The following is a 23,200-nucleotide window of genomic DNA, read 5'->3' as shown; positions in this document are numbered from 1 at the left end:
AATAACATCTGCTTTGAGGTTGTGTTTTCAGCCTTTGTTTCTTGAGCCATATCAGGCTCCAGGGTATCACTAATGAATTATCAGTAAGAAGTAAACAGCCCAGTTCTGCCTGGCCTTACACATTATATCACCTCATAGAGGGTCCCCATCCCTCCACCCATTCCCCCAGGATGCTTTGAACTCAGTTAAGCCCAATATAGCTGGTATTGACCAGAAAAAAAAAAAAAAAAAAAAGCCAGGTCCCCAATGATTAGAAAGAAGAAATTTCTGGGCAAAATCACTGGGCAATAACCAAATCTTTAAGAACAGACATAATTGTTCAGATTTATTCTTCTGTGTTCCTGAGCAAAAACTCTATGAGGAAATGATATTTCCCATGACTCTAAATCGACTATTTGTTTAAAAATATGGAAAGGTAATTTTTAAACATTGGTAAGGCGTTGACAGTAGAGTTTTGCAAGGACACACACTGTCCTACGTATTGAAAAGGATTGCAGTGATGTGATGAAGTTTGCAAATATCCATTGCTCAGGATGGTCCAACACAAAGGTGACCACAGAAGACAGGAATGGATAACATTCGACAATAAAAAGGCAGATTAATTGCAAATGTCTGTGAAGTAATGCAAATTGGGAAAAGGATCCAAAATCTGCACAACACTGATATAGGTTAGACTTTCTATCAAAACCACCTTGGAAATTGACTTTATTATGAACAGCTCTTTGCAGCTGGTAGTTCAGTGCTCAATAATCAACACATAGAACTGCACAACATCCACAAGCTTCGCACCTTGCTGCTCACCACCTTGCCCAGATTTTTGGGGACATGTTGGCTGACAGGTGATAGAAAGGTCTGTTAGGATCTGTTGCTGGATTTCTTCTCAAAACAAAAAATATCAGCATAGCATGCCACTGGTTCAGTCCAAGGCTTATGCATCCTGAGGCCTGTTTGCAATCTGACCACAGATTTCCCAAAAAATGTTGTATAAAATGAGAAAAACATAAAGACAACACCAACAAGGAAACAGAAATGTTGAATGGCTTCAGAGGAGACAATACTTAATTTAGATTTGCAGCTTGGAGAAAGACAATTATGAGTTAATCCAATATGGAGTTTACAGGTCATGAATAATGACAAGAGCGTGTCTTGGAATATATGTTTATTTCTCAGGATATAGGATCAGGATATAGGAGCCTGTTGTGGGTTAACCCAGGTAGGCAGCAAAGCACCACACAGCTGCTCGCTCCCTGCCAGTGTGATCAGGAAAGGATCGGAAGGATAAAAGTAAGAAAACTCATGGGCTGAGATAAAGACAGTTTAATAGATAAAGCAAAAGCTGCACACATAAGCAAAGAAAAATAAAGAATCCATTCATTACTTCCCATCAGTAGGCAGGTATTTAGCAGGGCTAAAACCAGGGCTCCATCACATGTGGCATGATGACATGGGAAGACAAACGCCGTAACTCCAAACATCCCCACTTCCTCCTTCTTCCCCCAGCTTCTTGGTTAGTTGGTAGCTTATCATACCATGGGGCCCCTTCAGCATGGCTCACCTCCCCTGCCTTCTGGGCAGTCTGTGATCACTTCCAGGATTCCCGGGTCATCAGGGTTTCCCACCCAGGCCCATTGCGCGATCAGTGCGAGCCACTTACTCCATGTAGCGTCAGTTGGCTGATGCGCAGAAGGGACCCTCCCGTTGAGCGTCCAGCCCGGCACCAGCCATCGCGGTGCCAAGCGGAACTGTGCTTCAGTGCCAACCTCTTCTCAAGTGGCTCAGACTCCTTCATGTGCTGCCAATATCTCTTTTTCATTTGGAGGGTGTAAAGCACATTTCTTACCTCTTGTCCTGTCTGGACTGGCCCAAGGGCTACCACGCAAACTATTTCCTTTTAAATTTGTTCAAAGGCTTGTTGCTGCTCCCTGACGAAATTATTGGCCCTTGGGTTTAAAAGGAACTGAAAGAAGTGTGTAAGTAGATTGTAGAACTTGTTCCTAGGAAGCACTGTGGAGGTTACGTATACCATGGAGTGAGAAGTGGCTTGGAGAAGATAACTGAGACTCATGCCTTTGGTAGTCCTTAAGCATGATAGTCTAGTGCTCAGCTTCAACTCAGGAAATCCCACAGCCCATCACTGCTGGAACCCGCATATACAGGGCAAAAACCTCTTTTACCCTTGCCTTGTTTCTCATGGTGTGCATAGCTGAGGTTACTTATGAAGAAGGCAGAACACTGGCTACATTGACCTTTGGAGCAGATCCAGCTGGTTCAGTATTTTCTGCAATATTCATTGGAGTTTGTGTCTCAGATCTTTCTAGAGCCCAGTACCCCTCCTCTCTGAGTACTGCTTTGCTCTCTGTGGAAAGAGGATGCAGAGGCATAATTTTTCACCACGATAAACCAACCAGGACTAATTCTAGATCTAGTTTCCAGAAGATTCAGTTTAGCTTTTCTATATTGTATCTGACAAAAACCACTTTAAGATCCAGTTCATCCAGATGAGACAGAACTGGGTACCTCAGTCTCAGCTGTACTTCCCAGGATGGGCAGCACCAAGCTCAGTACAAGACCATGGCACCCCTGCCTCCTCCTAAGCCAGGGTATGTCCTTTTTGGGATAACCTCAGGTTGTTTATAGGAGCAGAATCACCCGTTATCTTCAATCCTGGTCTCAGGGCACAGTGAAGGACTCACCAAAGAGAGACACCCCAGGCATCCGTCTTAGATCACAACCTGAATTATGGGACGGCTGGATGGATGTAGTAATTCTCATCCATGGTGTTCGACTGGATGGTCCCATAACATCTGAGCATTGGACAGATGTTTTTCAGTGCCAAATTTGGTGGCTCATAGTGGGTGATCTCCAGATAGTTGGCACTAACCACTTACTGAGGTTAGCCACAACCACGGCCTCTCCAAAGTGGCACCCAAAGTGGAGGCATGTGGGCACAGCTTGGCTGGCCAACGGGGGATGACCAGCAACCCTGCTGGCCTGGGTGGAGAGTCACTTTTCCTTCCCTCCATTTCTGTGATGCTCCATCCTGAATTGAGTGTCCCATCACCTCCTTCTCCCTGGTAGGAAATACTTCCCTCCATCAGCACCAGCACTGGGGAAGGAGGCAGGCAAGGAAGGTGAATCCAAGCGGTGGGTTAGTCCTTTGCTGGGAATGCCTCGCAGACAGGACTGGCAGTGGGAGGGTTGGCGAGGGGGCAGCAGCACTAACAAATGAGGTGGCCTTAGTTGTACATGGTCCATATGCAAATCTGCAGCCCTGCCACGACTCGGCGATTCGGTGTGAGCAAGTGTCCAAGCAAATTTCAGCGTCTTTCTCTCTCTCTCTCTTTAGAGGAAAGGTTTTGCAGTGCTGAAAATGTTGCTGTGTTTATTGCAGCCACAGCCTGGAAGCCTTCATTTGCATATGCAAATCATATGCATCTATGTAAATTCCTGGGCGAATAATATTATCACAGTCCCTGCAGAATAGATTCTCTCCCATGGCAAATCACTTGATTGTGTTTTCTAAACTGAGAGTGACATTGCTTTGACCAGGCATTACTGAACATAACATTTATATCTGATACACGAAACAATAAAGGAGTCCAGTTCCTGGACACACACCCTTGTCAGCAACTTAATTCAGGCTGCGTTCGTTAGGAAGAGAAGCAGACTCCAGCTCCCAAGCCCTGCCCCCCCCATCCTTCCAGCATTTGCTGGCAAATAAGTCAGAGCTGAACTGTGTGTGATGCCAAGACAAAGGGGTGGAGGCAGATGCCAAATCACTTTCAAGCCCATGACAGAGCCCTGAGTCACCCAAACTGGAGCAGCTCTCCCAGAATGGGCTCATCTTACAAAAGTGCTGTTGCTGCAGCAACACTAATCCACACGCCAGTGGGCAGAGAGATAATGTAAGGGATGCAACAGCAGCTTCGTTTGCTCAACGCCATGCTCAGACAAGGGGAAATTATAGTAATCTAGAGGGATCTGCCTGCTCTGTTATGAAGCCCTTTGTTGTGGGGACTCCTCAGGCAAAGGGCTTCTGACATTAGAGGGACCTGGTCTCGGTGCAGGTGATCAGCTCATCCCACTCTCTGCTTTCTGGCTGGGCAATCCCACAAACTGAGAGGGGGATTTGACAAAGGTCCCTTCACTGTCTGGGCTGGGAGAGGGTCTTCTCTGCAAGGCCACTTGGGATCCTAAGGTCTCGGCTGGAACATGCATCACACCCAGTCTGGTCTGAGGAGCATGCAGGTCCTCCCTAGCAATCATTCATGCCACCAGCAGGCTGCAAGGCCATCAGTGCTGCAGCAATTACCCATCTCCGCACACCCCTCCTGTCCTGCTCTGCTCCGGGGACTGCCTTGTTCCCGCACTGCAGTGAGGAAGGTGCTTCCAGGGCCCGGCAGGCAGCGTGGTCACCGTCAGCAAAGCCTGGTCAGTGGGGTAATGCGAAAACCATATGCAAATGTGAACATTGGCTGATTGGGTTGGTTGAGGAAAAACCTCGGGAAGTTACACAAGATTTGGGGTGAGCTAATTGTGCCGCCTGCTGCCCGCTATTGCACCCCATGGTCAAGCAGGTGGGGAAAGACAATTGTCCCACCAGCGGGGCTGGAATTGGCCTTTGCCAGGGCTTAGACTTGCCCAGCTCAGAAAGCAGAAGTAGGTCTGGGGAGGAAGCGGCAGTCACCCAACAATGAGGAAAAAGGACCACGAGGACAGAGAGTGGCTGGTGATGTGTTAGTGTGGAAGCGCCGAGCACGATGGATGTGGAGGTCAGGATCATGCAGAGGCTGGTCTCAAGGTAGTAAAGGCAATATGGAGACTGCCAAGAGGGTTGACAGCAGCAAACGACATGGGGTCAGGCTGTCCCTCCGAGGACATGGGCAGGACAGCTGTGGATAAAGTGCATCAAATGACTCAGGAGAGAAAAACAGAGCTGGGGAGAGAGTTGGAGTTTAAAGAGAGGGGACATGGCTTATGACACAGACAGCAAGAGATACATGAAGACCAGGAGGTAGAAGAAGAAACCTTTCAGTACCTGGAATAGGGCTTGGAGGCAGAGGAGGAGAGGGAGGGATGGTTGGGGATGGAAAAGCAGAGGTGTGGGTGACATGAGAAAAGGAGGGATCGTTAAGATTACAATAGGAGGCAAGAGGGTTGCAATGAGTAACAGATCAAGGGACGGAGGAAAGTCCAGGAGTAGGAGGTTTATGGAAGAAGAAAGCGGTGACTGAGTGAAGGGGACTGAGTGAAGACATTTCTGGGATGAGGCATTCTCCCACCAGAAAGAGAATGGCTTTTAGGGTTGGGTTTTCAGCAGGTGATGTTGGGTGACAGTACCCAAATAGGAAGCAAGAGGCTTTCTAGGCCAGGTGCTAAAAAATCTTGAGGTTAAGAAGTTTGAGATTTTTGCCATACTAATTCCCACCTCAGTAGTGGCCAGGGAGACCACAGAGCAGAAATGCGAGATGGGGAAGGAGATAAGAACTGCCCTAGCAGTTATGCTGGCTCTGGACAGACAGATAACAATTCCAGCTCCCAACTGTCTAAGAAAGCTCAACCATGCAAACAGGAAGGAGTGGTTGCAAGGATCATTGTCTTCATGGCAGTGGCATTCAAACCATCTAGGACATCCTTTTTCTCCTTGCACTCTTCCCCCCGCCACCCTGCCATGTGTCTCTCCATCCTCCCCTCTTAGTGTGATGAATCCCAGAAGTGTATCAGTCAGATCTGTCCCAAAAGCCCCAGCTTTTTGTCCTTCAGCATTAAATCCATGGTGTGTTGCCAAAGAACTAAGTATTTTGTCACAGAATCAAGGAAACCTGAGGTTGGAAGTGACCTCTGGAGATCATCTAAGTCAACTTGCCTGCTCAAAGCAGGGTCAAATAGAGCAGCTTGCCCAGGTCTGCACCCATTTGGGTTATTATTATCTCCAAGAACGAAGTCTCCACAAGCTCTCTAGGTAACCTGTTCCAGTGTTCAGCCACCCTCACAGTAAAAAAGAGTTTTCATATGTTCAGACAGAACTTCACGTGTTTCAGTTTGTTCTCATTGCCCCTTGTCCTGTCACTGGATACCACTCACGGGACTCCGGCTGCATCTCCTCTGCTCTCTCCCACAAGGTATTTATGTACATTGACACGATCTCTCCAGGGCTTGCTTTTCTCCTGGCTACACAGTCCCAGCTCTCACAGCCTCTCCTCATACGTCAGATGCTCCAATCCCAAAACATCTTTGCTCCTCCATCACCTATACAGATGTTTTGCAGCTCCACGTAGGCCAATGAGGAGATGATTTAAATGCTCTTTAGTCCTTTTACTCGCCCACACAATGTCTAGGATTGCAAGGCAGAGCTCAATGCTTACCTGCTGGACTCACTTAACTCCATCCATTCCATGTCTCATCCTCTGAATCTGCTCTCATATTAACAGAAAAGTCCCTTGTCACCGAGAAGCTCAAATGCCACTTCACTTACCCTCATCATTTACCTGCTCAAGCATTTATGCGCGCAGAGACGCAGGTACTGTGGTGGTCCTGATAGTGGTACCACCAACAGTGGGACCCAACTTATCCCTGGGTGAGTCTGTTTACTGGGCATCATTATTACTGTTATAGTCAAACCCTCCCTGAGCAATGAGAAATAAATAGCACAGTCCATGACATTCAAGGCTTCCAAAACAGCTTTTCTGAGTTGCTCTGTAAATAGTGGGCAGGCTTCTGGCTTTCACAGGGCATTGCTATGGGTGAGGTACACGTTGCTGTGCTAGCTTGTGTGAGAAACATCTCTGTGGCTTTCCTAACGGTATGTTGGCTTTTCCTGCTTACCTTTTAAAAGCACCGTTCATGGTTTGTGCTTGCAGCCTCGTCCAGCTCTGGTGGGGACGAAAAGTCAGTAGGAGCCATCTGAGACACATGTGTAGGCACAACTTAAAACCAAGTGTCTGGACCGCATGTCTAGACTGCAGTCCAGAGAACCTCATCCAGAGGCAAACAGGCAAAACAAGTCAGTGGATCGTGTTCTAAAAGTGCATAATTTTCTCCATTTGTTATGGAGCCTCAGTGACTACCTTAGGTGGAGATGGCCATAACAGGGACACCTAAAGGTCAGTTCCCTAAGCAAGACATCTTTTCAATGTAAATCAATCAACGAGGCATCAATGGAGGTGTGTCAGCCTCCAGATCCAGGTACTTTTCATGGAGTGCCATGGAAAGTAACCTCCTGTAGGTGCCTCTTCTCTATAAACTGGAGGAGGGACCAGCACAACCAGCTGCAATTTTGACAACTAGCTTTTAGATTTCTACAGTTTGGAGAAAAGCACGTATCACTATGAACTTCACAGCTGCAGTCTGAGTGGGGGAGCACACCGGGCTTTTGCAGTGCTCATTGAATCATTGTATCACAGAATAATTTAGGCCAAAAGGATCATCTGTCAGCCTCTTATTTGGAGGGCCTACTCAAAGCAGCACCCTGACCATCATGATGGTCTCCACTAGACTTCCACCTGTATATCCATGTCTTGCCTGTCCTAGCAAGCCATGAACTGGACATGGGATTCCACATGTGGTCTCATAAGCGCTGAGTAGAGGGGAAAAAGTCACATCCATTGATGTCCTAGTTACTGTCTTTCTAATGCAGCCACAGGATGCAGTCGACCTTTTTTTCCCTGCATGGACACAAGGGGCTCCTGTTCAAGCTGTTGCCCACCAGGATCCTCTAGTCCTTTTCCGCAAAGCTGCATTCTAGTGAGTCAGCCCCAAACCTGTTGCATGCAGAAGCAGGACTTTGCATCTGCTTTTGCTGAGGTTCATGAAGTGCCCATCAATACATTTCTCTTGCTGAATACCTGGCCTGCTTTCCAACCTTTCATAACCACCTGCCAGTTAGACCTTCAGCCATTGACCTTCCAGCCCAGTGGCCCACCCACCCTTCAGTCCATCTGCCTAGTAAGTATTTCATCTGTTTTTCCACAGAGATACTGGTCTTGTTAAAGCTGAGGTAAATAACATCCACTGCTGTCCCTGCATCACAGAAAGCCAGCAGATTGGTCAGGCACAATTTACCTTTGGTAAATCCATGCTGGCTGTTCCCAGTCACCCTCTTGTCCTTGATGTGCCTGGACAGGGCTTCCAAGAGGATCTTCTCCATAACCTTCTAGAGCGGAAGGTGTTGTTCCCCATATCTAGCTGCTGAAACTGGTGCTATTCATGTGCTCTTTTAATATGAGAAATATTCATATTTGTTTTTTAACCAGGCACAAGTCATAGACCCCAAGCTGAGGGGGTATGGGAAGTTCTTAAATTGCATTATCGCAGTCACATTACACATTCCATTTGTTTCTTCCTATCTGTTAAATCAGGATTTTCTGGATGTTTTACTATTCTTTTCTAGAGGTCATTTTAAACCATTTATCAAATGCAGTTATAATCTGATGATCCTGCTTTACACACAGGTACCACCTTACACTATCTCATTGTCACAGAGAAATTAACATTGATTAATGCTGACAGCCTGAGTGGTTTTATAACCACCTTTTTCCAGCCTTGGCATTTCTTACTTTTGCCAGTTCATTCCCAATGTTTCTCTCTTATGACACCACGATGTCCAGCAGCATGTTAATTCTGCCTCTAAAAAGAGCTGCTGGCAATGAGGAGGTTATCTTCTCATTATGCTGTGAGATTAAAACTCCTGTGCACAAGTCATTTAACAACCAGCCAATATCTTGATCTTTCTTCTGTCTCTTCCTTCTGTGTTTGACACTGCATCTGAATTTCATTATTTCTTTAACTATCAGCACTGTGAGGGTCAACTGAAATTTTCAACCACATCTAGACCATCTCTCGTGCCTCTTGGTGCCAGGCCCCTGCAAGAAGCAACATGCTTTTGAAGAACTGGAGTGATTTTGGCTACTGCATAATTCTGTGCAACTAGAGACAGTTTGTATTTGTACAATGAGGAACACCCCTGAGGATCAGGAATTAATTTTCTTTTACTTATGGCTCTCCTCAGTCCAAAAAAATGCAACAGGAATTTAGTGCAAGTTGCAGGACGTCCTACCCAGGACATAATTTTGCCATAGCCCTTTCTCAGTCACGGTGCCTAGTGCTCTCCATGCTCTTGTGGGAAATTAATGTCTGCTTCTCTACAGGAGATCCAAAAAAAGCATGGATCTTCCTCAGATCTGCACCAACATCTATGATGAGCTGTTGTTCCAGCACATACAGATGCCTGGAATGCTCTTATGAGAGGCACGGCAACTCACAGCCCCACACTCCTGGCTCCATGGTCCATCTGCACAAGCTAAGAGGAGACAACCAAAGTCCTGACCTAAAAGACATCAATCTCCTATGCAAAGGGCTTTGCCCACCTGGGGAAAATTTTCCAGCAGCTGTGCAAACAGGGTGTGCAGAGCAAGATGCATGCTGGTAGCACACATAGAGTTTATAGTTTTGGAAATGCCTAACAAGGATGCTGTCTCCAGAGCAAATTATCTCTGGTAAGAACAGGGAAAGGGTATGCAGGAAGCCTGTGACAGATCAGTAGACTGATCCAGGTTTGGACCAGGGATACTATACTTAGAGATGCTGTAGATGCTACTGGCCCAGCTTGATACGCAGGGCTGCTCTGGGCCCTGTAGCAGAATTTGTGTCTGCTCTTGAGCCATCAGGACTCAAAACCCAGATGAGACTTTGAGAAAGGTGCTAAGAAGACAGACACTTTGGGGCATTGGAGGTACCTAGCCAGTCACCTGGGGTGGTGGGAGCAGCTCCCAGGTTTCTACTAGTGTCTGCAGACTGTGGATGCTTCTGCAACATGAATTGCAGGGAGAGCACTTAAAAATGTTTAAAGCTAATTTCTTTGAAAGCTTGTTTGGATCAGAAAGGAATAGAGCAGATCAGCAGAGGATGTAGGACTGAAAAAACTTTTTACTGGGGACAGAGGAACTTTCCTCAGTGCTCTTTGAATTTAAGGGCAATACTTCAGCATCACATGCAATTGCACTGGGAGGGTGTTCAGCACAGCTGTTTTGGGGGAAGCCAGTGTCCTTCCTCCATCCTCTGCACTAGGGACCCTGGGATTCATGTGTGGTCTGCAGTTATCATAAAGTCATATTCAAATTACAAAGTTGGCTTAAACTTGTTACATACAGTACTCCTATGTCCCACCATGTGTATCACCTGATAATTTAAGGGCATCTTACTGAATGCTGATGAAGGAGTTAACTTTTGTTTAGAGAGGAAATAAGGAATATTGATTTCCCAGAAGCCCCCCCCTTACACGACAGCTGGATCCAAGCAGATCCTCATCATTTTGCTGCCTCTGTCCGTGCAGCCACTATCAATAAGTGCAGAGGGCCATTACGGCAGGAATCACAGCAAGACACAGACCATATGGGCTTTCCCTCTTTATGAACCCAGAGTACAGGGCAAAAAAAAAAATCCCCCTTGCAAAGCCACACAGGGCTGTGTACTGAGACCTCTGAATTTGATCCTTTTACCCCAAGGGTGAGGAATTAATTTGTATTGGCTCAAACAGTTCTTTTCAGAAAAGCACAAGCTGGATTTGAAGACACTCAGTGTTAGAGAATCTGCAACAAGTGTTGGACATTTGTCTTTTTATTTGAAACTTGTGCCTTTGCATTTTGCTGGTCTGAATTCCCACTCACCAGCCATTGTCTTGCCCTCTTCTGCTGGACAGAAAGTCTTAATCTTCCCCTTCTTCTCACTGTAACTAAATAATCTCTCAGAAGTCTTTCCAATAGACTAATCAAACTGTCAACATAAGCCACTGCCTCAGCTCACTGCTATTGCTCTTTTGTCCCCTTTCCATGTTTAACATCCTATTTACAACAAGGAGGAGGGCTAAAACACTCCAGTTTCTGCAGTAATGGCTGCAGCATCATGTGCTCTTGACTGGATAAGACAGCACACGCTTGGCCAGAACTTGATGAAGGCAACAGAAGTACAAAACCATCCTTAATATGTCCAGGAGGGAAGCGGTAGGCAACCCTCAGAGCCTGGGAGCTGAGTAATCCAATTTCATAAACATGACACTGTCCCCTTTCCCCTTGGATGTCTTATTTAACTTTGCTGAATGTCAAAGGAGATGGTTGCATTCTCATGGAGATACCATTGTAGATGGCTATGACTCACAGCTTACCCAAGCTTCGTTAAAGCCGGCGCGGCTGTTACATGAGCCATCTGCTGTTAGAGAAGTCACATTTGTGATCAGGCTTTGACGTGCCCCAACAGTACGTTTACACTGCAGTCTTGAGTAGATGCTCTTAGACCAACAGGCATATCAAAAAGGATATCTGTTGGTGAGAGCTGCAAGGCAGGCACCGGCTGTATCAGCAGTGTCCCTGGGCTGCTGCCCATGGGGTTGGTCAGGGCCAGGGAGTCAGGGAGTTAGAGCCTGTTTCTGGCTCGTGACTAATCTTGGAGCTGGCCACCTCCTACCTCGGTTCATCCTACCTACTGCCTTGGTGCAGGGGGAAAAGAGAGGTATTGTCACAGCAAGGGGAAAGCGGAATGCCACGGAAGGCAGCTGGGCAGTGACCACCAATAAGATCATTCCTGAAGAACTTTATCCTTTGGCATCCTTCCCTATCTTTTTTCTTTTCAATAGGTTTTCCTGAGCTTTCCATGTTCCAAATACAATTGCAGTACCTAACAGATGAATACTGAAGTTCAGATTAGGTGTCCTTTAGGAGTTCTACATTTCTTCAGCCAAACTCAGCTGACTTCCACCTAGGGAGAAGGTACCTCATACAGCAAAGTCAGTCTAAAAAATTACCCCTCTCAGAAGGGGGCAGACCTGCCACTCCATCTCTCTTCTTCCCTTTGCCAGCACCTGGTCCTCCCTGCCAAGCACTGCCCCACCCATTCACTTCTGTCAGGCCTGGAATCTCTTTTGATCAAAGCCAAAAATTATTTGACTTGCTAAATAGTCAGAACACTAACTCAGCAAAACCAAAACTAGAGTCAGTGGCGAGGGGAACACCTGGGTCTTGCGTAGGGAGAGCAGGTGAGACACCCTATTTTATTTTATTGCAGCCCAGCTGCAACCTGTACTGTGAAAACTGTGCAAAATAGTGGCCGAGTGGATGCAGGGATGTGGGCGATGGGTGGCAAGTTCATACATAGGAGTGCAACTCACCCCATGCCTACAGGACAAAAGAAGATCAGGGAAAAAATGGAATAAAACAAGAAGATTGATTTAAGTTCATATGGTAAAAATCTCACCACAAACCTCCTGCCCTTGGGCAGGTCTTGGAGGTCTGCCCTTGGTCACTCTTGTCTGTAGCTGGCCTTCACCCAGTAAAGCCCTTGTGCATTGCACTGTCTGGGACTCAGGGGCAGGTTCATCTGACCTAATCGAGAAATCCTTCCCTAATTTTCCATGGAGTCAATGGAGCTTTTCTGGCATGCAAAAGCTCTCCTCTACAGTAACTGTACATGGACTAGATTAACTGTGCCCCATCAGTGCCTGCTTTTCTCCACCAGTGACCCAGGAAGCCTGGGTTACAGCCACCTGGAGTTTAAAGTGGAGAAGTGAACTTGGTCCCTGTGACAGGGAGAACTGGAGGTCCCATCATTTCGGTGTCAGCCACACTCACATCAGGAGAAAAGCTAAAGAAATCCATGTTTTCTGAAACTGATGCTGGATAACAGCACTCAACATGTCCTGCCCCTTGCACCCATCTCATCACCCACATGAACCTTCACCTGCTGAAGCCACCTCTGGTCTTAGTCTGGACCTGTTTGTACTGGCAATATTTGCATTTCCCTAAAATCTTTCACATCAAAGAACTTAAGCTCTTCTGGTAGCAATCCCTGCAAGGCACTTATCCCTCCCAGGGACCACAGACTTCACCATCCCTGCCAGGCAGACCAAGTAGCACACAGATGGTAGCACTGAAATTCAGCCACACTCAGGTTAACTGCAGCATCCTGCATATTTCAGAGCTGGGTGTTAATTTTCCACAGTCCTCTCTGAAGAAGGATGCTTCTCGCAAATGAGGGTTGCCATCTCCAGCCCATCAGAGGGCACAAGACATGAATAAGTCTCTGCAAATAGGTTACAATGTGAATTTGCTGCATCCAAGCAGCAACAGCTCTCGTGCATGTGTAAACCTGAGGCTGTTTTCTACTTCTCAAAATGCAGTCTACTAGTTTCCCTCGGCAGCAAACTCGGGGAACAGGCAGGTATCACTGAAATGCTGACCCAAAGCACAATCACGCTGCAATTATTTTAGAGTTATTCATCAGCCTGTGTCTGTATGGCTGTTGAGTAACAGGGGTTTGCAGCCTTCACTATTCCTCCAGGAGCTGTGCTCTCCTGTCATCCTCCTCCTCGGTCCCAGGTTGTGTCCTGCCTCCTCATGCAGCCTCTGCCAGCCTACTCCTATGTGACTGCTAGAGGTGACAGTCGTGCCACTGAGGGGATGGATGCCTCCCCTCCTGCCCCAAAATCAGAGCCTGTTATGCCAAGACACAGCAGTGCTGGTGGGAAGGGACTCTTACAGCTCTGTAATCCAACCTCCCCTGCACCATCCCAGGGCAGCAGGAGCTTTGTCCAGTTGAACCCCACAAAATCCCATGCATGGAGGCCCCACACACACTTTGCTGGGCACTTGGAAAGGGAATTTTTCCTAACGTCCAACCTGAACTTCCAAGCCCCACTGCTAGTTGCTGCCTATTGGGAATTGCTGGTACCACTGGGAAGAGTTTGGCTCCATCAGATTTGCAACTGCCCCATAAGTAGTTGTAGGGTGTTGTTAGACACCCCTCAGCCTCCTTTCCTGCATACTAAACCAGCCCAGCTCCCTCCACCCCTCCTGTCACACCACAGCCTCTCAACCCCTGCTATCATGGTCGCATCTCTTGGACAGTGCCTACTTTCTGTGCATCCCTGTTCACTAGTGGACCTAAAACTGGATGCAGAGTTCCCAGTCTGGTGTCACCAACACCAGGAAGAGTAGACAATAACTTCCCTTGATGTGCCGACCCCAGACTGACATAGCCCACTAAGTAGTTTGCCTTGTTGATGTTGAGAGTAACCACTGATTTGGGTTCAAACTAGGCATGCTCAGCCATTTCACGGTGAGGAACTATGAGTGAACCTTTGTACTAGGAAATAAACGGCCCCCAAAAAAATCACATAATTTAATCAAGAGTTTAAAAAACATTTTAGTGGTGCAAGGTTAGGGCTCTGTGGAGCAGGGAAGATGTTCTTGATGATGTCCTGGAGAAGCTACACTGAGCATTGCTCAGCACAGCCAGGTGGCAGGTAGCACAGTCTTCTTGGGCAGGGTCACATTAGCATGGAAACTGGATGGTTTTGGAGACCTGTGGATCAGGAATGGTTGTGGGATCAGAAACAGCAGCAAATGTAAGGGTTTTAACCCTGGAAGAGCTGAATAATTTTCACCACAGTGACAAAGACACCCTTTGCAGCTGGAGACCTTCATCCTTTCTGCACTTGCTCATATTCTCAACCCCAAAACTCACTGAACCTTTGAGCAAGAGCTCAACTACTCTCTGCACCTGCTTTGATTGATGGCAGGCCATCGCCTCCTCCTGTACGCTCTGTATCCAGAGCAGGGCTCCCCGCAGTGCTGCGCATCAAGGAGTTCAGTGAACTCCCTCTGAGCCTGTTTCAGCAACTTCAGAGCACAGGGCTTCCTACTACACGTTTTGCCTGTGCTTGCCAAAGGTCAAGTCCCAGATTTCAAGATGATCTAGACGGAAATTATGGAGTGCCAGTAAGTTTTTCCTACTGAAGGTGGCTTCTTAGCCTGAGAGAGGGAACACAAGTGTGAACAGGAGTCATAACGTCATAGGTAGAGCAGTCTTCAGTGGTGAGAACACCCAGTTCTCAAAGCCTGTATGCTCGGAAGCAGCTTGAGAAGGAGATGGTCCTGCCCCAGATTTACTGTCTCACCACTGGGACATGGCGCTCAGGCACCAAAGTCTGCATCTTCTTGGCAGAGATGGGACTCAGCCAGGCATCGCTCATGTGCCATGCACTCATCCCAACCCAAATGTGTTCAGTGGAAGAGGACCCTGTTGCTGCTCAATGCACGTGGGCTCAGCCTACCACTGGTGCGAGCACTTTGTGATGGCCCATGGGAATCAGCCCAGCAGACAGAATTTGGGGATTAGCACCCTCCTACAACATGAGTAGCAGCGGACATTGTCTGCAAAATACAGGCATTTGAGATGGTAAATATGACACAAATTATTTGGTAGGCCAGTGGGAGATGGAAGAAAACACATTTGGGGATTAGACATTGAAAAACTGACCACACCATCCATGTATAACTCCAGCTTTCAGCTAAGAAACCATCTCATGATATAAGCCCTGAACAAATGTTTGGGTTTTGAGCGATGCATCTCCCCTGCACCCCTATATGCCCCTAAGCTTCATTAAACCTGCAGAATCTGGGTGCACTTTATAAAGGGACCACACTGACTTTTTTGTTAGAGTGGAAGAAGATACAACACAGAGAGGACGGCGCTCTTTAGGAGGGATGTTCTGTTGTTATTGGGCACCCTTTGTCACTTTCTTTAATGGTTGAAATCATGGAGTGAGAAATGCATAAAATGATGGCTAGTATTCCCATGAGTGTAAACACACACAGAGGCCCACCCGCACTGAGCACGGCAAGCTCCTCCCCAGCTACCTCCTGCCAACACTCGCCTTGATGCTTCCTTGAGCCTCATCCTGGCTTTTTCCTTCTCTGGCTTTCCCTTTCTGCTATATCACTGCACCCATTAACCTTCCCATTCATGTCTCCCTAGGATTAAATGCTCAGAGCTTAAAGTAATCCAGCCTCTGCCAGTCTGTCTACAGGGCAAGCCTCTTCTTGCCTTCCCTGCCATCCATGCACTCGCTGGCACTTCGTTCATTCTCCTGCTGCAGTGTCTCTGCCAGACTCACCACCCTGCTTCAATGCTCTGCTAGCAATAACCTGGGACAAGGCTTGCTGGGCCCTTAGGAAACTGGCCGTGCACCTCCATCCCAGGGACCTTAAAGAAATTTGGCCTCTCCTCTCCCAGGAGGCCTGGCACGGTCAGCCCTGGCTTTGGCATCAGTAACTTGGAGCTGAGGTCACTTGTTCAACTTTGAGTGGTCCAGACCTGTTGCACGGCCTTTGGGAGGGCCTCTGGGAGGGCCTCACTCCTTTCTTTTTCCAACAGATTTGAGGAGGAGACAATTTAGTGAGAACTTTCCAGATGGCCACACTATCACTGCCAGCAGTGCAAATCCACCAGCTCAGGTGGGCAGGGTAATCCGCCTCCCCAAACTTTAGAGTCAAGCCCGGTGTTCAGCCCCCTTCAGCCAGGCAGACACCCACTTTTGGTCAGAGGAATTGCACACTTCATCTCTCTTTGGAGGCTGCTGCCTGCCCAGTCCTGTTCTTTTCTTGTCTACTTGAACTGCCAATCTCAGGTGACCTTGAGGCAATTTCTGTGACACAAGTGTTGCTTACAATCGCTCTTTTCCATCCATTTTCCATTGCTTCTCTTCCCAAGAAGTGGTAGTGGCTCCTAGGACCCCAGACCAGTCTGAAGAGTTTGTTTGTCCTCCTCTGTACCCATCAGCAGCTCCCAGGGGCTTGAGCTGATGTACTGCTGCCCAGGCTTTCCCAACTTTAGTTTCCCATTAAACATAATGTCAACAGATGACAGTCACTACTTCACTGGTGCCTCTCTGTGATTCGACAGCTCTTCATACTTAGCAGGACCCGATCCCTTCACCTCTTGCAGAATATATTTTATTATTTTGACACCATTTCCAAACAACACAGTTGATAGGAAGGACACAAGCCCAGGAGTGAATTCAGAGTGGATCGACTACTGCAGACTTCAGCACCAACTTGCTCACACGCTGCACGGGACAGGATTCACAGGCAGCAGCCAGAGGGCTTGCCGTTCCTTCTTTAGGGAAATAGTTGTACTTTGCCCTGCTTTGAGAGGCTCCTAAACTAGTGCCCATTGCCAGGCGTTATTTAGTGGTGCACCATCATCTATAAGAATGCCTTTATTGAGCTTTGCTGCCTCCTTCCCTGCACTACAGTTGAGTGATAGGTCATAGAGAAATGAGATTATCACTCCAGAATAATCAGACCATTTGGTATCTGGCCAACATGAAAAAAATCTCTGTTTACAAAGAACAACAACTCCCGTGTGCAGATATGGGGCTTTTCATTTGACTTAATACAGGTTTAGCCTGGCAAGTGTTTCAATAGCTACTTCAACATCATTGCTGATTGGAGGCTAAAATAAAACAACACTAGCCCCTCTCTCCAATTTCTCAAATCCTAAGCAGCCTCTCTTCACCACTTCTTTGTAGCATTCATTTTTTAGCAATAACTGAGAAATCATCATTCTGATATCTCAAAATAAGAACACATGCATTAATGGCTCTCCCTTCATCTGGGAAGGGTACATGCTGTCCAATCCTCATATGCTGATCAGAGGATCACATCATTAAGTGCTTTCGCCTTGTCTTCTTCTGGAAATAATCAACATTTCTCTGTGCATGGAGCCAAGTTGCCAAATTTCTAACCAGCTGGTGCTATGTGGCCCTGAACAACACAGGCTGACCACCCCTGGTCTGTGCAAGACCATAGAATCATAAATTATTAAGGTTGGAAAAGACCTTTAAGATCATTAAGTATAACCATTAACCCAGCACTGCCAAGTCCACCACTAAACCATGTCCCTAAGCACCACAACTACACATCTTTTAAATACTTCCAGGGATGGTGACTCAACGATTTCCCTGGGCAGCCTGTTCCAGTGCTTGACAAACCTTTTCGTGAAGAAATTTTTCCTACTATCCAACCTAAACCTCCCCTGACGCAGCCTGAGGCTGTTCCCTCTCGCCCTGTCCCTGGTGACTTGGGAGCAGAGACCAGCCCCCCCCTCACTCCAGCCCCTCTCAGGCAGCTGCAGAGAGCGAGAAGGGCTCCCCTCAGCCCCCTCTTCTCCAGGCTAAACCCCCCCAGCCCCCTCAGCCGCCCCCCAGCACACTTGTGCTCCAGACCCTGCCCCAGCCCCGCTGCCCTTCTCTGGACACGCTCCAGCCCCTCCAGGCCCTTCTTGTCCCGAGGGGCCCAAACCTGAGCCCAGCACTCGAGGTGGGGCCTCCCCAGGGCCGAGCACAGGGGCCCCATCCCTGCCCGGCCCCTGCTGGCCACACCAGAGCTGACACAAGCCCGGGGGCTGGTGGCCTCCTTGGCCACCCGGGCACTGCTGGCTCATGCCCAGCCGGCTGTCAGCCAGCACCCCCAGGGCCTTCTCCGCCGGGCACTTCCCAGCCCCTCTGCCCCGGGCCTGGGGCGCTGCCTGGGGTTGGTGTGACCCAAGGGCAGGACCCGGCCCTGGGCCTTGTTAAACCTCACACAACTGGCCTCGGCCCATCGATCCAGCCTGTCCGGGTCCCTCTGCAGAGCCTTCCTGCCCTCGAGCAGATCCACACTCCCGCCCAACTCAGTGTCATCTGCAAACTGACTGGGGGTGCACTCACCCCCTCATCCAGATCAGTGATAAAGACATTAAACAGATCCTCCCATGGGGCACTGCCCCACCGCTGGCAATGTCTCTGTCTTGCAGTGCTTGAAAGAAGGATTAAGCCCTTCTAGAAGAGGTTGCTAGAAGAGAGATCTGCAGCTGTAGGTAGGAGACAAATCACAGAGGTGGCATTACTGGATTGCATGGACAATAAATAAATAAAAATTACCCAGGACCTAGAGGGATAGAAATACCCTGAGATGTGCCTTTGGGAGAGCTGTCAGACGGATGCTTAGCCCATTTCTAAGCAGCCACACGTTTGGGAGTTATTCCTAGGTGAACTTTTGCCTTTGTGAAGGTTTTAGGAAGGTCTGTAGCCCTTAGGTGTGATTAAATTAAGGGAGAATCTCTACTGGACAGAATCTGTCCTTGTGGGTTGCTGAATTTTGTGCAGATCGTGCAATTCATACACACTATTCTATGAGGAAATTTTCAAACACATCAACTGGAAGAAAAGCTCTCTTTTTCAAGAGATCACATCACACTGGTGTGAGAAGTCTACCGAAATTTTCCAGGGCAGTAATACAGCAAAAACCTACATCTACGCTCATGCCCATGGGACTCCCTCTTGTCTGGGGATCAGCCTCTAATGTGTAGGCATTTGAACCTCTTTTTAAAAAATAAAAAAGTGGTTCCTCTCTGTTTTGTAGAGCCCACCAATGAATGCAGAGTTTGGTGAAGACTCTGCAGTAACGGTGATATCTCATACCCGGGACACACGTGCACACTTTACAGAAAAGCTCAAAACTCAAGACACATTCACCAGAGATTAAATAGTGGGTGATTTATAAGCAAAGGCATGGGATTCATTAAAGCTATCCAGTTCCTAGTAAACTGCAATGCTTCTTATTTGAATTCTGTCATCTTGTTGTCTGATCTCCATCTTCACTCAAGACCTGGCATTTCTCAAGCTTATATGTGCATATATATTGCATGCTTTGACTTGCAAAAATTTCCCTCTTGCTGCTCTTGATCTTCAGACAAACCCAAGGATTTGTGTCTTACCTTGTTCACAAAGGGCTGCAGTCAGCAAATTGTAAGAATTAAAAGATATTAATATTATACCAGATATAATACCCCCTCAAAGGTCAGACAGCAGAACAGAGTTAGCAGCTGGAGGCACTTGTCTGCGTATAACGACACCTCTGTCAAAGTTGGGGTGAGATTCATGATCTCTGAGCTTAAAATGAACATCTGCCACTTGGTAAAAACACTTTGAACATTGCATCAGGCTGAGCTAGACAGTTCAAAATGTACCATAACAAAACAAACAGGGTCTGGCTCTCCTGGAAGGCTTGTATTCGTCATGCACCTCTGCCTGCAGTGATTTTGCACAGCCCTTTACTTACCTGAAAAGCAAGTGTGTGACGAGATCTCTGCTAGGAAGGGGAAAAGGACAAAATTGGTAGGAGCTGGGAAGGGCTCATACAGCACAAAATAAAGAGAAAGAGCCAGCATGAAAACTTCTGGCTCCCAGCGTGCATTTCAATGGATCACCCCTGGGCCAGTCAGCACTGTAAAACAGTGGGATGCCAGACTGTACAATTGTCCATTTTAAGCAGCACATGGCCCAGAATTGGAAAACACCAAATATGTCTGAAAATAGTACAATAAAAAAACCCTCCAGGCAGAGAAAGGTTTTCTCCAAGGCAGCAGGTGGCAAACGAGATCTGAACTGTGATCTGGCTTTCTCCTGCTGATTCGTAGTTTTCCCAGTGCATTGTAAGAATTGCAGGAATTAATCTGGAGCATTGAGAAGACATTAGAGGGCAAAAGCAGGACGGACATTTGCCTCGTAACATTATGCTGCAGTGGCCTGAGCTGCTGTGGGAGGAAATACCGTGGTTTAAAAGAGCCTCATTTCTACCAGGTCCTCGGATCCCTCAAGGTGTTGCCAGCCGTGGCTCCCAAGGCATTTAGGAAGAGTTATTTAACTGATGCTGAGACAAAGGGAGAAGGTGATGGTGTCACGGTCCCCGCCTCTCACAACAGAGCCCTGAAGGGAGCTGGCTCTTTGCACAGGTCTGCTCTGGCTCCAGGGCAGGAGAGAGCCAAAGGAAATCTGAGCCTGTGAGTACATGGTACTTACTAACCTACACGTCCCGTTGGCACAGCGGTTGCTGTGACCTCCCTTCATCACTGGAGTCATCACCACCAGCATCCTCTGTGCAATGCTCACAGCCATGTATTTCTGCATGGATCTCCAGGTGTGCTGGGGGCTCCAGGGATTAAAATATAAGCTCTAACAATTTTTCAAGGGAAATGGCACAGTGGGGTACAGGATCCTTACAGCATGCCTACATTTATGTGGGACAACCCCCAGGAGAGGCAAGGAAGAGTTCCAACGTGGGAAGTCTCCATCTTCATGGCACAAGATGCACCATTGGAAACACGCAGCTCTACAGCCCGGAGCTTCCTGCCCAGCTGGCCACAGGGCTGGTGGTGTCCTTGATACAGTGGGAAAAAAGAAAAATTGCTCATCAGATTCATCTGCTTTCGGCTGCTGAGTTTAGAGGCAGAAAACACTCCCTTAGCTGCACATCCCAGAAATTTTCTCCCTGCATTTGAAGTAAAAAGCTGCAACACTGACCTCAGGCAGTCACAGCAAGCACAGAAGCTGCCCCACTTGGGAGCTCGTTGGAGGTTGGCATATACTCCTCACACAAATGTCAATATTTCCCAGGGCTGAGACAGTTGAATCCCAGGTCCCTGTCAGTCCAGCTGGGCTCCCAGGATTCATTAAAGATGGCAACAGGTTTATGGGATTGCAGAAGAAAGCAAAAAGAGTGACTAGGCTAGACTGATTCCCAGGAGCTACTCCCCTCCTGGTATTTCACTTTCCTTTTTTGTCATCATGAAACTGGAATGTGAAACAGGTGTGAGCAAACCCTTTGGGTCAGCCCTCACCCTGCCCTCACACAGTGATGGATGGAGAAACCTCTTTCCAAGAAGCTGCTTTCTTGCCAGACAGCGGCCAAGCAGGGCATCACCCCAGCAAAGCTTTCAATGCCCCCTGCTCACCAGGGTTTGTCTCTGGCTGGTAAAACCCAGCTCAGATGGGCAGCCCATGGTGCACTCTGCAGTCCAGTGCTCCAAGCAATGCAGCTTCCAGTCACCTGGAGAGAGGAAAGAAGAAACATCCTCGCAGCCTTTGCTTTCACTGGCAGGAAACCTTTCTTAGTGTTCATCCTAAAAACTCCTTTTCATATGTTTTGTCACAGTTCTAATCTGGCCAAATCCTGCTCCTTTCAAACACTAAGTCTAATTTCTCTTGATACCCTGTGCCTTTCTAGCCAGTGGCCCAAATAGAAGAAGAAGAGTTTGCTGGCCATCTCTGTAGGAAAGATGAAGTTGAGAGGGTGGGCACAATATCTTCCACGCTGAGGCAATGCGAAGACATGAGTCACCTTGTCAGGGTGCAAAGGTTCACCCACCAGCAATGTATAGAAAGAGGATCCGCACAAGACCGTTTATTCCAGGGCTTCAAAAGCTTGTCCCAGACCAACGGGAACCACGGAGGGTCAACTTGAGACTGCTGGATCTACAGCTCTGCTATGTCTAGCACTATCAGATGGGAACAAAAGGAGTCACTGGCCTGACAGACAGTGTCAGGACTCCTGAGAGATTTAAGGGATTAAGCAGAGAAAGAGAAAAGGGATTTCCCATGCATTTGCCGTAGGCACTTATGCTCCTTGTGTTGTGCACTGCACTCACACGCACACACAAAAGCCTACCTTTATGTGCACATCTGTCCACGCACACTTGTACGCGCAGCAGTGAAAGGGAGTCTCCAGCCAAGCAGAGCTGTCTGGCTTTTATGGCTCTTTCCCTTGAGTGTGCGAGTTGATGCTGGGAAAATGCCTCTGTCGTCCTGCGGGTAAAGCTGGGGACAGCGGAGCAGGGGTACAAAATGGCTATTTCCCTTTCACATGATGGGAGCTAGAGAAACATAGGCTCAGGCAGCAAGGAAGGATGCTAGCACTGAAGGGAAGACAGGAAAATGTGGGGTCTGTCGCTCCTGCATGTTTTGTGCTTTAAAAATTGTCCATGCCCTCCATCTATCCCAAAATAAGAGCAGACACTTAGGAATGATGGAGACCTTGCAAAAGAAGAAGAAAAGGAAAAGGTGGGAAAGCTTGGAATGGGTCATCAAAAGCAGATGGATTCCCGTATGTGGCTAAGCAACTTCACCAGCTGGGTGTGTGACCATGTACAACCAAGGGCAGCCTCCGCCCTCCCCAGGAGCCTCTCTCTTGCAACAGATCGCAACTCCAACCTCAAAGCAGATGGAACAAAACTGACTGCACCTCTCTGGTCAGGCCTTTCAGGCAGGGAAGCCTGTCATGAGATGCCTCGGCGGTTTAGAGAAGGGATTTGACCAAGCCTGTGGTTGAATGGGAGGACGGGTCCTCCCAGGAGTTCCCCAGAACTTCGTGGGAAGTCCCAGCTCTTACTCATTTGAGGCCACTGCTGCTTTCTGCAGGGTCCCTCGGGGATTGAACTGCTCATCCAGATTAAAAATTGGGACAGCTTTTACACTGGTGACCTATGGCACAATTAACCTGGATGCATGGCATGGTGTGCAGCTCACAGCCACCACACCAGGCCAACCCTCCAC

General features: G+C 47.9%; 1 protein-coding gene across 1 annotated transcript in view; it reads left to right on the top strand.

The window, feature by feature from the left end:
- The first annotated feature begins 4,760 nt into the window (after positions 1-4,760).
- Positions 4,761-23,200, top strand: part of WNT3 (Wnt family member 3) — a 34,714-nt gene continuing 16,274 nt past the window's right edge. Inside the window, exon 1 of the mRNA XM_064473678.1 lies at positions 4,761-4,801. Coding sequence (XP_064329748.1) covers positions 4,761-4,801 — 41 coding nt within the window. The remainder of the gene's footprint in view (positions 4,802-23,200) is intronic.

The sequence above is a fragment of the Phalacrocorax carbo genome, chromosome 25, assembly GCF_963921805.1.
Source record: "Phalacrocorax carbo chromosome 25, bPhaCar2.1, whole genome shotgun sequence".
NCBI classification, from domain to species: Eukaryota; Metazoa; Chordata; class Aves; order Suliformes; family Phalacrocoracidae; genus Phalacrocorax; species Phalacrocorax carbo.
Note: the sequence above shows the minus strand (reverse complement) of the source record. Positions and strands in the feature narration are given on the sequence as shown.